The sequence below is a fragment of the Lytechinus pictus genome, chromosome 19, assembly GCF_037042905.1.
Source record: "Lytechinus pictus isolate F3 Inbred chromosome 19, Lp3.0, whole genome shotgun sequence".
NCBI lineage: Eukaryota > Metazoa > Echinodermata > Echinoidea > Temnopleuroida > Toxopneustidae > Lytechinus > Lytechinus pictus.
In genome coordinates this window covers 12102326-12119790 of record NC_087263.1, presented here as the reverse complement: position 1 = coordinate 12119790, position 17465 = coordinate 12102326, and the positions used below count along the sequence as shown (strand labels likewise).

Sequence of the window (17465 nt, the reverse complement as noted above, 5' to 3'; positions counted from 1 at the left end):
TATACAAAAGAAATATGACACTAAAAAACGAGCTCGTCGTTACGTTTCTTTTCTTTCTTTCTTCTCCTTTTCCCCTTAATTCCTTCCCTTCTTCCTTCCGATTTCTTCTTTTTCTTCCTTTCCATTTCTTTGTTTGTTTCTTAATTTCTTTCTCTTTCTTTCTTTTCTTTCTTTCTTTCTTTTTCTTTCTTTCTTTTTCTTGCTTGCTTTCTTTTTCTTTCTTTCTTTTTTTTTTATCTTTCTTCTTTCTTACTTCATTCCTTCCTTGCCAACCATAACTATGAAAAAAAATTCTTTGTATTTCTGTTTATCCAGTTAAGTTACAAATATCCTATTTCTAGGGGGAAAATCCTATTTACTGTCACTTTCCCCTTAAAAATCATACTTACCAGGTAATATGATGAAATCCTACATATTCGCAGCTATCCATCGTCATCACCACAACCATCCTTATCAATACTACCATCCTCACCATCAATGACTACAAAAACAAGCCCTTGAAATCAAAGTATTCTAAGTAGATTTCTATAAAAATGTATTATCCATTTCTGTACAAATATCAATTTGATGTATAAATATCTGACACTGGATGGATTTATAAATCCTTGGCCCAACTACTAAAAAAAATCCTAGGCCCACCTTAAAAAAAAAATTCAAGGTTAAGTGTTCTCCCTTGGGCCAGCTGCTCAAAGAGTCGCAACTAAAAAAAATCAAGCGCAAGTCCCCAAATGGCGGCTTTTGATTGGCTAAAAATCAAGTTGCGATCGATTTTTTAGAGTTGCATTTGATTGTGACTCTTTCTAGAACGGTTCCAATGTCTAGCACAATATACCTTGAATCGGCAGACAAATTGCCTATATATTTAATAATGTCTGCTATCAATAATAACATTTGGAAAAGCATTGCGAAATATACAAAGAAAATATAACGTCTAGTACTACATTTACTCATCTACTACATGGAGTACATGGGCGGAAATCTGTCCCAAAAGGTAGGGGGGACCAGGGCCTGGAAAATTTGACAAGCAAAAAAAAAAAAAAAGTTATCACCAAAAATGTAAGGTCCTTTTAACCCAAACAAAATTTGACAAGCAAAAAAAAAAAAAAAAAAAGGATTTCACAAAAAATGTAAGGTCGTTTAGTCCAAAATACATGTATTATATCGATTGTAAAGTGATGTATTTCTCTCCATCATAAAAGACCAAAAATAGTAGGGGGGACATTTGATATTGTGTCCCCCCTACTATTTTTGGTAGGGGGGACACGTCCCCCCTGGGATTTCCGCCCATAATGGAGTATAAACACTTCATGAATAGAAATACAAGTTTGTGCCCCGTTACACAAAGCCTGACAATTGATCATATTCATAATCTCCACAATTGATGTTACATCGTGGTCAATGCAATCGATTGTAGAAAAATATATTTTGCTAAGTTTTGTGTAATGGGCCCCAGTACAAATCTAAATGTTGTCAGAGGTATCCTGACATATAATTCATATAAAGCACATCTAGTTGTATGTTATTAGCTAGGCACCTAACAGCTTAACAGCATACCATGTTTTAAATCAACTGTATAATAATCAAAAGTGGGCTAGTTTAATACAGATAAAGCTCTGAATTAAGGAGACAGACTCCTTATCGAGACGAAAACAATGAACATTAACTAGGAAGGTTTAAATGTACAGCATATTATGAGGAAAAGTAGGGTATTGATAGAATACAGATAAAACTTTAAATTGAAGATACAGACTCCTCAATCGAGAATTGAAAATTAAAATATATTACGATGACTTATAATTCAGTTATAAACATGAAAATAAAATTGTAAACACAAAGACTATTATGTCGGTAAAGGTATTGGCAATTTATCGGAGATATAAATTCAGCATTTCACTTACAGCTATCAAAATATACAAAATAGATGAAGAAAATTAGGCATTTAATTTGGGAAAATATCCTAGAAAATTAATGTCATAAAAAAGTACAATGGCAGTAATTGGCACTTATATGACAAAAGAGTATGCAATTATCATTGACAGCTGCTAACTTCATTTGTCACTTTTGTATATATATATATATATATGTACTGGGGGAAAAAGGGAAAATAAAAATTAAAAAAAAGGAAAAAGAGCTGGCATTTTTATGACATTTTGTTACTACGATTACCATTGATAAACATCTGGAAATTCATGTGAACATACAAAATAATTACACTTAGCAAAACTTTTAAGCTTTTTGTCTTACATTTTAAATAAACATTCATATATCTATGCCTCTCAAACCCTCAACATTGCACATAAGGAAGAGCACAAAGAAGAAGGAGGAGAAGAATAAAGAAGAAGATAAAGAAGAGAAAAGAGGAGAAGAAAAAGAAGAAGGAGAAGGAGGAGAAAAAAAGAAGAAGAAGAAGAAAAAGAAGGAGGAGGAGAAAAAGCAAAAGGAAAGAAGAAGATGAAGAAGAAGAAGAACAAGCAAGGAGAAGAAGAAAACGGAGAACAAGAATCCTACAATATGATGGCAAGGTATATAATTTTTAGTAAATCTTTATAAGAAAAGGAAATAATCATATAACATTGCCAAATGTCAGCCTCATCCATTGAAATCTATCTAATCCTGTAAATCTCAAGCCAAGAAATTCCATAATAGGAGTTATAAAACGCCTCGTTATTACTTAAGCTTATTTATATGCTCTCCTTGAGATAACTAATATTTTTTTATTAACAATTATTTCCTTCTCATTAATAAAATGTGTAGGACAATATATAATCAATCATAAATACATTACAACCATATAATTGTAAATAACAGTTTGATTTCAAAGTATACAGAGAATTAATCAGAAAAGAAACAACATTTTCATGATTTTGGGTTAACAAAAAGGTGATGCCTCAATACATCATTCACAAAATGAACATTATCTATATCACAAATAATAGAATGATAAAAAATTTGGTCAAGGAAAATGTGAAAAGTTATTAGCAAGCATCAGTATTAGGCAATTATTCATATATCTGAACAAATTGCTAGTTAAAATGTGTGAAAGTGAGAGAGAAGAGAAAGATAGAGAGAAGGACGAAAGGGTACAATTATTTATTTCAAACCAATGTCCAGTTTACTGAACAAAGCAATGTTGCAAATTGTTTTTATTTCAAATTTCAATTCTAGTTCATCAGGCGTAACCACTTTTCAGTGAAAATAAGGTTTGAATATCTAGAATTTGTTGCTAACATTCAGTAGACTTCATCAGGTCTGATGCAAGGAGAAGGTCAAACTAGCCACTATTTTACTCTTGTTGCACCTTTCCACTCGCTGATATGTATTTGATGTCTAATAAAAGGAATGTCATATGAAAAAAATATCAATGTTCCTTCTCTAATGTAGTATATCATCAAGCACAGCAGCTTGACCTCGCGGTGACCCACGACCCGGTGCAGCGCCCTCTCTTGCCGGCACGGGAGCAAACGTAGGCATGCTGGGTAATGAGTGGGCGGCGGCTCCAAGGGGGTTCCCCGCAGACACCCCAGCCGATGCGATCACCGGCTGTACGGCTCCAAGCGGCGTGGCCGGCTGTCCGGTCGCCCTGAGGAACGGGTGAGCAGCCCCTGGCCCCTTGGGAGTGCCAGCCCCGGCACCAACCGCAGCCCCCGGCGAGCCCGGCTGGATGAATGGGGATTGCTGTGGTACGGGGGCAGAGAATGGATTGTACGTGGGGTGGTGGTGCCTGTCCTGACTCATTTCATCCACAGGAAGACGGGGACTGCGCTTCGGTGTCGACTCCGACTCCAGGAACTGTACAAACTGCTGAGTGAAGGACTGTAAGAAATGATACACAAAATGAAATTACATTTTTATTTGAAATGTCTGAAGAGCCAATTTGTAATACTGTCTTTAATACTTGATGTATGTTAAAGGTTAAGCTCATCTGTTTAATTCCATTTACCAATAACTTTCCGGGTTCTTTGCTGTTTGTGTCTATTGTTTCTTCGTTATCTCTCTAATATGCATATCATCCATCATTTTTTCCCTCTACAGCTACAGAAACATTTTGGTGGGATATTGTGACAACTGTGGAACAAGCAAGTCTAGACATATCATTCTGGACAATTTAATATATCCAGAATCATGTTTGTCTTTTGGCTAATTCTTTTTTTGTTATCAAACCTTGCCTCACTTTCTCTTTTTGCATTCACACAATGAGTATTAAATACAATATGAGATATATACTGCATTTTGCAATCATATATATATCATAAACACATTCAAAAGCAACTATAGTCACTGCAATTTACAAATGTCTGGTTAATATGACATGTATTAAATTTAGATACTTACAGCATTAGCTTTCGTTGGCGAAGGAGGAGGAGTGGGATGAGGAGTACGTCTGAAGAATCCGCTTAACCACCCACCAGCTCCAGAACCAAGACCAGACTGAAATGGTGGGCAAAGAAAAAAAATTCATCAATGAAAATGGTACATTTTTTTAGTACAATTTCATTAGGCATTTCAAAACAAAGAGAAAATACAGAAGAACAAACATTTCCTTGCTATCCAAAGGTTACTTGCATGGAATCATTGATTTTGATTGGCTGTCGATCATCGGTACCATGGTAGCTATTGTTCTTGTTGGAAGGCAAGATTACCATAATATTAATTTCATGATAGTAATTTTAGGCAAAGGGCCAGGGTGAGAGTTGAAGTGGCTGTCTGCATGAAGGGAAACTTGATTACCGTAGAACCATCCAGGGTCCCATAACACAAAGATTAGCGATTAAACATATGCCTGATTTTCACGATTGATTGTATATTGTAGTCAATGCAATCAATCATAGAAAAATGTTATATGATCATTGCTATAAAGATTTTTTACAGGCCCCTGGTTAGAATAAAATTCAAATAATTAAAATACATTAGAATGAGACTGTAACACAGGCAAAACAATGGCTCCATATGTGATTTGAACATTTCAAGTGTCAAAATCATCTTTAAACACGAGTGTCGCTAAGGCTAGCACATAATACGCCTGCCTGTAACGCGGAGAATTGGTCAAGTTATTGACGTTCTGACCTCAAAATCAATGGCTGGGATCCATGCTAGTATCATACACACCAAATTATATAAGCCTAGGTTAAGTTAAACTAAAGTTATCGTGTTTACAAGGACTTCAGAAGGGTAAGATGAAAACATGTCACTGTGAACTTGACCTTTGGACCTTAAAATCAATAGGCTTCCTAGGATCCATGCTAGTATCATACACACCAAATTATATGAGCCTAGACTAAGTCAAATTTAAGTTATCGCATTTAAAAGGGAAAGTTAACGGACGGGCAAACGGACTGACGGACACCGAGCGTGATACCATAATACATCCTGTCTAGGACGACCGTATAAAAAATCATTATCAAAATCTTCACCATCTTCATGAACAACACCATCATCTTCTTCATCTTCTTCATCATCATCATCATCATCATCATCATCATCATCATCATCATCATCATCACCATAATCATAATCATCATCGATGATGATCTTCCTCATCATCATCATCATCATCATCATCATCATCATCATCATCATCATCACCATAATCATAATCATCATCGATGATGATCTTCCTCATCATGATCATCATCATCACCTTCAATATCATCATCATCATCGTTGTCATCACCATCAACACCATAAACACCCATACCACATCTACAACCATCATAGAATCACCTACTCCTTTGCCTGCTTACCTTGTGCATATCTTCTTCTGAGAAGTTAAGAACATTACAGATGACTTTGATCATCTCCTGTTTCTTGGCTTGAGGTGCAGACAAGTAATTCATGAACAGATTTTTCACAAGAGGCCTGAAATAAAAAAAAAATGTTCAAAAGAATAGATTCTTACTAAAAACTATATAGACAATGATACACTTATTGGGTGCTTGTAGTTAAAAAATATTTCCAATAAATAGCAAATTTCCCTTGCAAATTCACAATTGATGGATAAATTTTAACTAGTAATTACATGCAGGCCTAGATATCATTGCATTCGTATTTTCAGAACATCATTGAAATGTACATGTACATCCACATTTTATTCCAATATGAAAAAAAATTCAAAGCCACCATTATGTATGCTGCCTTTCCACACAAATTTTGTTCATAGATATTAAAATGTGGCTCCTACTACATCAAAATTCATGGAAAAAATACAAAAAATATGAACAATTGTTCAAGCTAAACTTACTTGTCAACCTTGGTTTCGCTTCTGCTTGAGACCTCATCGAATCTCCGCTGAAACTCGCCCAATATTTCCTCCTTCTTGTGCACTGAAAAGAGAAAAAATCAAGAAAAAAATGTATTCATATGGTTATGATTTCTACTGGGAATGACCCTTTTCTGCATTCTATGCTGACAATATTGCAAATTTCTTCTTCTTTTCCTCCTCTTCTTTTTTGGTACCTTCAGCAAAATTGAATTCATCAATTGATGCAAATCATTATTCTTTTTATAATCATTAAATATATATCATATGAAATATTCAATGTAAATCATTGCCTCTTAAAACCAGTTTGTCTATGCACAACGTCTTTGTGAATCACAGCATTTTCATTTTAATAATAAGCTATTCAAATAAGATCAACTTTGTACTTAAACAAAGTTAATCCCTATTGTAGTTGAGTCCATTAGTTGCTTAATTCCTGCACTTCATATAGACTACATGTAGGCCATGATACAATGTATACACCATGAATCCTTATCAAGTTCAATACACTATTCATTCCACAGTTCTATTTAAAGGAGAATGAAACCCTTGAAACCAGCTGAATCCATATCAAAGATAAAAATCAAATAAACATATTGTTGAAAGTTTGAGGAAGATTGAATGAATAATAAGAAAGTTATGAGCATTTGAATATTGAGATCACTAATGCCATGTAGATCCTCCCATTGGCAATGCGACCAAGATCTGTGATGTCACACACGTACAACTCCCTCATTGCTTTAGTACTTATTTCACTTATATTCTCACTTTTATAGAATCTTTCACAAGGTGAGGTGTTCTCTTTATGAGAGGACAAGTACAGAGGTTTCACAACATTATATCATTGATGAATCGTTTGTCATATGATTAGAAAGAGCAAAAAGAGATGTTTTGGGGTATATTTTCAGTGTCCAAAAGGGGAGAGTTGTTCATCTGTGATATCATAGATCTTGGTTGCGTTGCCAATGGGAGGATCTCCATAGCATCAGTGATCTCGACATTCAAATGCTCATAACTCTTCTATTGCTAGTCCTATTTTACTCAAACTTTTGTTGATCTTATTCTTTGATTTTTCTGCTTTCACAAAAGCTAACTTGCTCCAAGAGTTTCATTCTCCTTTAAGTAACAGCATTTAGTATTGAGGGTAATCTATAAGAAGATCAATAGTGCACTTAATCCCTATTGTAATACTAGTTCATTATGACACCCTACTTCCCCCATAGCACAGTATAGGCCCAGATACTTGGGGGGTTAGACATTGTAATACAGTTCACACCCTCAGTGATGCTAAAAGGTTTAATAGTGAACCCCACCAGAAAAAGCACTAGTTCATGCCAAGCGTTTAACGTAGACAACGACGCTACAATGTCCGGCGAGCCCAGAGAAACAAACTATATCGAATGATTCAGGGGCTGATTCAGGCCCCCCGTCTTCTTAGGGTTAAAGGCCGGAAGAACACAATTTTCATACTTGAAATTAATGTATTGAAAGTTGCAAAATCTTATGAAATATACTCTTGTGCATGAGGAAAGAAGGCTTGAACATTTAATTTTACCCATATTTCCTTTTTTCTAACATGTCATGAAATTTAAGAAAATCTGGATGCATTTTGGCTATTTTGAAAGTTGAAAATCTGGACGATTCAGATAAAATCTGGACAGTTAGAAGGGCTGATGTCAAGAAAAAGCCATTTTTCCTTACTATGTTGATACGATTAGTTACTGAGCTTGTTCACATCACGTCTTAAATCGGCCTCCACTCCTTTGCACTTCTTTTAATGAAAGTGGTTGTTGGATTTATATTCATTGTAATCCACTTTTTTTAGGAGGGGGGTGGACCTGCCCTCGGTCCCTTTCTTTCAATGAAAGACATAATTTTGGTATGTTTACTCACTTTCTGTCCTGAGTTTCTCCATGGCTTCTTCCTTCTTGTCTAGTTGTTCACTTAGACGTGACGCTATATCTAATGCTTCCTGAGCAGACGATAACCTCTCCTGCAGATCAACATTTTGTTGGAGTAGATCGGCGGCGATGCGTTCCTTCTCTCGGGCCTTGAGCTCGTACACCTCTACTTCAGATGCAATCGACGCTTCTTTCTCTGCAAAGGGGGTGATGATAATGGAAGATATATACTGATTTGACATTGCAATATAAAGTTAAGGATAAAGGCTAAATGGATACAGACAGCATTGAGAAGTATAAAAAAAAAATTACATCATAATCATTGTGTATAAACACTGCCCCCAACACCATCTCCATCATTATCAATATCATCTCACCATAACTTTAACAACCGCTTCTTCAAATGAGTATAATCATCACTATCATCATTATAATCATCTCCATCATTACCACGATCATTGTCATCATCATTCTCATGATCATCTTGGTGATGATGATAATCATCCGTAACATTACCCATCATCACCATCTTCATTACAACCATCATCACCACCACCACCACCATCATCATCATTCTCATCATCATCATCACCATCACAAACATCATCATCACCACCATCATCATCATCATCATCGTAATCATCATCATCATCACCATCACCACCACTATCTCCAATCTTCACTGCTACACCGGCCACTGTCAGCGTACCTTGTTGGAACTGTTCCAAGACCATCTGGAGATTGTTAAGGGACAGGATATATTCCTCCGACTCAGACTGGACCATAGTCAGCTGCATCAGGGCCTGGTCTTTTTGGTCCACCATGGCACTGAGTTGGTCCCGAAGGCTGTCTATCTGCACACTGGCTTCCTTACTGCCAAATCAAAGATAGAGCAGTGTCTTGGTGATGCTTACAGTCACACCAACAAAACCGATTTCAGACCAATCAAAGCTATTACATTATTTCAAATAATAATAACAATAAGCATTTTTTATATAGCGCCATCTATCTAGATATATTCTATTTCGAGGTGCGTTGTTATTATTATTACCCCGGCTTTAGCTCGAGCTGCCTTTCAGCGCTCATGCTTTCAAGGAATTAATCCTGCCGGGTACCCATTCACCTAACCTGGGTTGAGTGCAGCACAATGTGGATAAATTTCTTGCTGAAGGAAATTACGCCATGGCTGGGATTCGAACCCACGACCTTCTGTTTCAAAGTAAGAAGACTAATCCACTGGGCCACGACGCTCCACAAATGACGTATCATCAGTCGGTTTTAGAGTCAGTTTCCATTGTGTGACAGTAGCATCAAGGATCAAGAATTCATTTCCATTAACTCATTCCATTTCCTCACTACAAGCAACCACTGTCACCAGTGTTGGCTTGCTTCTTGTTGGCTTGAGTCATGCTCCACATGAACAAAATGCATAGGGCCTATTCAATTGTACTAGCCACATACAAGCTGGAATCCTGTGCTATGCATTCGTAACACAGACTTTGTCTCATCGGTTCGTGACTCTTGTTTGAATTGGATTCTTGTCGTAAATCACCATTGTTTTATGGCAGCTATAATTATCATACAGCATATAGCGGACAGAATTAAAGATTACGTGATCAATAAACAAAACAAATCAAAATACATGTAGGTAATTTCATAAACAGGACTACTAGAGCACCAACATTAAAACATCACCATGACAATCATACAATATTTCCATGTATAATTATGTAAATTTGGTAAATATGAAATCTCAGTTGTGTCTGAACACGATTCAACAATTCTCTGATCTCCACTGCACCATATCTGAAAGGAGCTGAAATTATGACAACTTACCTTGCGCTTTGCACAGCATGAGAGCTGGTGTGGGCGTGTTCTTCAGCGGTACTTAGTCTGTTCCTCAACTCTTTCTCCCTTTCCTCGGATTGCAAAGCCTCTTGGGTGTACGTGTCTTCCATCTGAATCAGGTGACTGCGTAATCTCTCAAGCTCACGCATTAACTTCTGTTCGTTGCCACCTCGCATTGCAGCCTGCATTGGGAACAGAATACGGTATCGTCAACAATCGTCCCGATTTTTGAGGGTCAGGTCCCAACCATTATCATTCAATGCCAATTTCATTCATATTCCAATTCTGATAAAACAATTAAAATACAGTCAATAGTACGTTTGCATAAAAAAAAGACAAATGATACAAACGACAAAGTATACAACAGAAAAAAAAGTGCATGGATGGGTGAGAGGGTAAAAACTAACGAAAGCAGAATATGCGTTTTGCCTCCTCATTTATGAAAAATGACCCTCCCCCTTTCGATGTGGGAACAATTTTCTTCTCTCTGAGAATTTGTTGTCATAGAGAAATATGTACACATAAAATGTGGCAATTTTTTTTTGTGACTCAGAATTTGGGAAATTTCCTTGCCCAATTTTCGGGTGACGATGATCTGCTTTTGTATTTATACAATGATACTGATGATATTCTTCTGGAGGTTAGTACATGCTCTTCATTACTCTTTTCAATCATGTATGGATACCATTATTTTATTCACTATTCATAACTGGAATCAAACATGGACTATTGAATCATTGATTTTTATCTTGTATTATATACATAGTAACCTTGCAATTCAGTCTCAGGACAGCAAGAATGGATATTTTCAATAAAATTCTTCCGTCAAACAATCTCCATTTTGAATGGTAAGGATGTGACTAAATTCATATTAACCTCTTCCTGTAGTAGTAGCAGATCTCTCTGGCACTTCTCCAAGGCCAGCATTGCCTGATCCCTCTCCTGCTGGAAACGTTGCGCCTGTGTCTGCATCGCTTCTGCTTCGCCAAGTAGCCTCCGGACCTCTCCTTGAACATCCGTTTCCCTTTCATCCACCAGCTTGGCAAGAGTCTTACATTTGTCCCGCAGTGCGGTTATTTCAAAGTCCTTCTCCCTCACCTCGGCACTTGTCCTGCTCATCAAGTCCTGGAGCTGTCGAAGCTCACCGTCCTTGTTGTGCACCATGTGTTGCTGGTTCGTGATCTCCTGGTGGGCTCTGGCGAGTTCTTGCTCCACAGCCTGTAAACGGGCTGAGATCTGTTGGGTGTGATGACGCAACGTATTTGCCTCTTCCATCTTAGCCTTCAGGTCTACATGCAATTGCTGTAGATCACCACTTTGCTTCTGAAGCGTAGTATTCTGATCTAGGATGGCTTGGTCTTGCTGGTCAATCTGTTGCCTCAGTGTGGCAACCTCTAGTTTCTTCTTTTCCAGCTCCATGCTTCTGTCTTTTACTAGTCCATCCATTTCCATCAATGCATGGCCCTGAGATTCTAGTTGTTCCTTGACACATGCAAGCTCCTGGGCATCACTTTTTGAGCTATCGACATCCTTGGACACGGAAGGAGTGACCTGTTGCAATTGCAGCTGCGATCGCAGTTTAGCAATCTCTGCATCCTTCTCTTGCATTCTCTGTTCATATTGCACTGGTGGAGAGCTAAATTGCACAGGAGCCATCTCTGGTTTTACAAGAGTCTCCTCAATAACCTGTTCTGGCTTTATCTTGATTTCATCAAGGGAACGTTGTAGACATGCTAATTCACTTTCTTTCTCATCAAGTTCATTGGCTTTATCTGATTCAAGTCTTTCCAGTTCCTCTATCCTCTTGTTCATTTCCATCCTCGAGTTATCCATCAACTGAACTTGGTTTTCTAACTCTTCAACCAAATTCTTCTGTGTCTCTAGGTCCTCCTCTAATGAACCTTTCAACCTAAAAGATTCATCAATTTTCAATTTGGACTGATTCATTGATTCTGACATTTCATCCATTTTAGTTTGAAGGTCACTATGTTGCTTCTGCAAGTTACCAAATTTGTGTACTTCTCCATTGACAATGCCCACAAGTCTCTGCACCTCTTCGTAATAAGCCAGGCTTTCTTGGTGTTTTTGGTGGATACTCACCACAAGCTGGTCTCGCTCCTCCTTCAAGACACTATTTTCCTTCTGGAGTTTCTCACTCTCAGACAGAACACCAGAGATCTGAGAACTGTTGCTTGGAGCCTCTGTCTGCAAAACTTCCAGCAAGGAAGTGTTCTTTTGCTTCAATGCTTCAATCTCAAGATCCTTATCTTGAATGATGCGTGAAAGTTTCTGTAAGGCCTCCTTCTGCATGTCATCTCTTGGTCCTCTACTTTCATTGTGCAGCTCCTTGAAATCATCTTGCGCTTTCTCCAGGGCAGACTTCTGAGCTGATATGACTTTCAGAAGCTTGTGGACTTCATTCTTGAGGTTGCTTGCTTCTCTTGTCTTCTCATTCAGGACAGTCATCATCTGGTGTCTCTCAGACTCTAGGGTTTTCACTTTCATTTGGTTCTTGTGGAGGTCCACAAGGACGCTATTGCCCATGGTTGATGATGACTTCTCATTCAGACTAGTAAGGAGACTTTGCCGTTCATGCTGAAGCATGCCTATCTCCTTGTCCCTTTCCTGGATGATCTTCTCATAGTGCTTTTCGTTGTCACTGATGGAGCCATCCTGACCTTGGAAGACACCAGTTGGAGATTTACTGAATGGGCTTGAAGGGGACAGGGTATCTTCTATCCTTTCATTCACACTCCTATTCATTTCACCATTCTGCAAGGGTTGTTCAGCTGGCTGTTGAAGCTGTGTGGTGATGTTCCTGACTTCCTCCCGCAGCCTGTTGACATCGTCGTCTTTCTGTTGGTTGGTCCTTTGCAAATCCTTGATCTGACTTTCATAGGCAACGATTGACTCATCAAGTGACTCTTTCTGACTCCGCAGTTGAGTCAATGATGAGTCTAACCGACTGATTTCACTCTCCTTACTTTGAATGCTTTCCTGGAATGTTTGACACCGACTCTCCAAATCAGCACGATTTGCCTCGACCTCTTGTTGGAGGTCATCAATTATTGCACTTTTCTTATCCAACTCCTTCTGAAGCTGTTCAACAGCAGTCAGGTTGGTTTCACCAACATCCACCTGATCCGTCAAAGCTGCAACTTGACTTTTGAGTTGTCCAATTTCTTCCTCTGATGCTTTTATCCTATCGTTTGACTCTGATAATTGACTACCTTTAGTTGCGACTTCTCTCTTCGCAGCTTCCAACTCTGCTTTGACGCCAGATAACTCTAATTCTGCAGTGTGCAATTCATCAGTCAAATTCTCAATTTTCTTTGAACTTTCCTTCAATTCTTCCACAAGTTTATCTTCTTCCAAGTGAAGACTTTCTTTCTCTATCCTCGTTGAATCAGCGTGCTGCACAATATTCCTCTTCAGATTTTTTACTTCTTCTTCATAAGCATGTAACGTTTTAATATGTTCTCCTTCAGAAGCAGATTTTTTCTTCAACTCTAATTTTGTTTCTTCTAATTCTGCATTTAATGTTTCAAAGTTGTTCTTTGTATCTTGAAGTTGCTGTTCTACGTTCTCCAATTCCTTGACCTTAGCAGAGAGTTCACTAATTTTGTCTTTCGACTTTTCTACATTTTTGAAATAATGAGAATTCTCATCGGCGAGAGCTCTCACATCCTCTTCTTTCTGTTCAATAAGTTCTTCCAATTCTTTCCTGCTTTCGGTTGCGGATTCCAGCAATTCCTTCTTGGATTTCAGTTCCGTCCTCAACTCATCGCACGTTTTCTGCAGCTGTTCCGCCAAAGTTCGCTCCTGTTCTTGAGCATTCTCCTGTCTTTTAGCACCAGACTTAATAGCCGCAAGGTCAGCCTGTAGCTTCATGAGCTCACCATGTGACTTTGTCAAGACCTCGTCCCGTGACTTAACCTCCTCTTGCAGTTGTTCATTCTCTGTCTTCAAGGCTTGCATCTCTTCAGCCTTCTCGTCCAGAAGCTTGGAATGTTCAGCGCGGTGCGAGCTCAACTCCTGGAGCTTGGCATCGCGCTCATCAATGCTCTTGTTTAGCTCCTCGATCTCATGGTGAGTCCTTGAGAGTTCATGTTCCAGGTAGGCAACACTCTCATTAGGTGACGTCTTACTTTGCTCTGTAGATTGTAAACTGTTCAGTTTGTCAGTCAACGCCAAGATTTGCGATTGTAAGTCCTCTCTGCTTGGCAGGTCGGTCTCATCTGCCTGCTTCTGCTTCTCCACCTCCATCTTTGAAGCTGCATTCATCTCTGATTCCCGCTTAAATTCATCAAACTCCTTCAACAACTCATTATGCTCGTCCTGCATGGCTTGGAGTTTGGTCCGCAGAGTTGTCATAGCAACAGCCTGTTCTTGTTTCATCTGTTCAGAGTCCAGGAGATCAGCTCTGCTGGTGCTAAGGTCCTCTCTCACTTCCTCTATCTCTGACTCCAGACGTGCTTTATCTGCCACCGACTGTTCCAACTCTGCACTCTGTTCAACAAATCTGCCATTCACATCCCTAATCTCTGATTCCTTATCCTTAATCTCCTGGATTAGCTTATCCCTAGAAGCAATAATCTGCTCTAAAGCTGTCTGATGCTGGGCATCAAGCTGACTTAGATCAGACTCCAATTGTTCTTTCTCATCATTTGTTCTATTTAGTTCTTGTTCGACATCCCCACGGCTTGTTTCTAACTGATTTTCTATTGCACTAAATTTGGACTCTACTTCAGAAAGTTTGTTTTCAAGTTCATCTTTGGCTTTTGATATACATGATATTGAAGAATTAAGGTCGCTCCTCTCTCCTTCCAGCACGTTCAGCTTCTCAACCATCTCTTCCTGTGTGAATAAAACAATAAATATATAAAGATTAGAAAGGATAGAAATAAGAAGACTACAAATATGACCAATCAAAATAAATACATCATCAGTATTCTCATTATCACCATCATCATCGTCATTGCTACTGGTAACATTATCTCCATCATCATCATCATCACCGTCATCATCGTCATCATCATTATCACCATCATCATTCATCACCATTATCATCACCATCATCATCATCATTATTACCATCATCAATATCATCATCATCATCATCATCATCATCATCATCATCATTTTAATCATCCTCATCACCATCACAAACATCATTATCATCATTATTATCATCATAATCATCATCATCATCATTACCACTACAAAGTTAAACACTATCACCACTTGTCAACATCATCATAATCACGATCACCACCTCCATCGTCATTATCATCACTGTTGCTAAAATCATCATTCTCATCAACTGTAAAGGTAAAATGGAAGGCCTTGCTTACATTTTCCTTTTCTGCAGTTTCCTTCTCTCTCAGTAATCTGGTATGATCACGTTGCAGGGTTTTGACCCTCTCTTCAAGGTCTTCAACATTCTCCTTATGGACAGCCATTAGACCCTGCAATAAAAGATGAAGAAAATCGAAACACATCAGTAGTTAGTATTGCAAATACTTTTACCTTTAAAATTCGTACAGTTGCACATGTTCTGTCCAAAATGTACCATTCCATTGCACAGTCAAGAACAAGGTGACGTCACTGTAAAAAATTAAGATTCAATGCATTGCGCTTAGTAAATGGAGGTGCGTAGGACTCACTGACTAAGTGCGCATTGCTGCTGCAGATCAGATGCGCGTTTGCGAGATTTTGCTTTTGCTTTCAATAACTCTTTCCCATTTTCATAGATTAACATAGGAAAATATATATTATTACTTCCATTTTCCCTAACTTCTGAGCCGTTGCACAACTAGAATAGCGAATATTTCAGTCGTGCAATGGTGCGACGTTTCGCATTCGGTCAAGGAAATAGACACTCTATTAAACTCTTTCACCTTATGTGAAATCTCGCACCATCGCACTCATGCCTATTCGCTATTTGTATACTGAAAGCCTTGTAACTGACTAGCTCAGAGCAAACTTGTCAGTAAAAATAATGGACTATATGTTATAAGCTATTGAAATCCGAATTGTTCACTACGGCCCGTATTCTGAAGTCGGGTTTATCTTAAACTCAGGTTTAAAGTTGTGGTTTAAGTATGGATAGCCAATTGTAACATAAATCACTAATGGTAGAGATATCATATTTCAGCTCATTTGGCTCTCAAATCATTCATAATTGTGTAGGAAGTATAAATAGATGATTATCTTCACCATCAATGAATCAGAAGGCACAGTAAAAATAAGAAACATACAACTTAATAAAAATTTTGAGACTTTTGGCTTCCCATAATTTTAGCAGAGTTAGACCATGGTCTGAATTAAACCTGACTTCAGAATACGGGCCTAAGAGTCTCATGAAATGCTCCCATATAGTTCTACTATGGGTCGATTGTTGCATTGATATTCTTGAAGGTTTGTACTGTACCTTTTCTGCTGTCATATCCTGAATAGTACGATCTCTTTCTTTCAGTTGATCCCTCATTCTGATGACGACCTCCTCCAAAGCTTGTTTTTCCATCTCCCAGTCGGCTCTGACCATCTCAAACTGATTCAACTGCTGTTTAAGAGCATCTGCCGCTTCTGGGAATCTAGTGGTTGAAGCGTGGTAGGGGTCGTTAATCATAAATCTCTATTCGTTTCAAATTGGCAATATGATATGAGACACATTTTGATATCCCAGTCTGAGGATCTTCTAAAACTTGAAGTTGAAAGAAAAGTTTTAGAAGATTTTTCATGCCTGAACTTCCCAATCAGCTCTGACTAATCCAAGGTTTCATCTGCCGCTTCAGGGATTTAAGTGGCAAGAGTATGACAGAAACTGTTCATCAGGATTCTCCATTCATATCAAATTGGTAACATAAGATCTGAAACATTTTGCATCCCATGATGATGATGATCTTCTAAAGTTTATATTCCTATCTCCCACTCAGCACTGACCACCTTAAACTGATTAAATGAATGCATCTGCCGCTTCAGCCTGCAGGTAATCTAGTGGTACAATAATGACAGAGGTCATTTATCAGAAATCTCTATTTGTTTCAAATTGGTAACAGAATTTTTGATACATTTTCATATCCCATCGTGATGGTCTCCTAAAACCTTTCTTCCAATATCCCAATCTGCTCTGACTAATCCCTGATTTCATCTGCCTCTTCAGGAAATTTAGTCGTAGAAGTATCTCTATTTGTGTCAAATTGGCAACAGAATATTAGGCACATTTTGACATCCCACCCTGAGGATATTCTGCATTCGGTTTTTCCATATCATCATCTTCAACTTGAGCTTTTAATTAACTCATGCAGACTTAACTGTATGTTCTTATATCACTTCCGATAAATGCAATTCAATTTTACAAGAAGAATCTTAAAATGGAACTAGCGTTAAACAAGAAACAAGCTATGAAAATATGGCCCTTGTTCAGCTATTGGTCACTTTTTCCCTTGATGCAGATC

General features: G+C 38.1%; 1 protein-coding gene across 2 annotated transcripts in view; it reads right to left on the bottom strand.

The window, feature by feature from the left end:
* Window positions 1-511: 511 nt before the first annotated feature.
* LOC129282760 (thyroid receptor-interacting protein 11-like) overlaps window positions 512-17465 on the bottom strand; it is a 40470-nt gene continuing 23516 nt past the window's right edge. For both annotated transcript variants that reach the window (XM_064113635.1, XM_064113636.1), the window contains exons 12-21: window positions 16439-16601; window positions 15360-15473; window positions 10882-14862; window positions 9994-10187; window positions 8867-9030; window positions 8150-8353; window positions 6239-6320; window positions 5742-5856; window positions 4333-4428; window positions 512-3813 (exon numbers count right to left, since the gene is read on the bottom strand). In XM_064113635.1, the coding sequence (XP_063969705.1) occupies window positions 3373-3813; window positions 4333-4428; window positions 5742-5856; window positions 6239-6320; window positions 8150-8353; window positions 8867-9030; window positions 9994-10187; window positions 10882-14862; window positions 15360-15473; window positions 16439-16601 (5554 nt within the window). In that variant the 3' untranslated portion in view covers window positions 512-3372. The remainder of the gene's footprint in view (window positions 3814-4332; window positions 4429-5741; window positions 5857-6238; window positions 6321-8149; window positions 8354-8866; window positions 9031-9993; window positions 10188-10881; window positions 14863-15359; window positions 15474-16438; window positions 16602-17465) is intronic.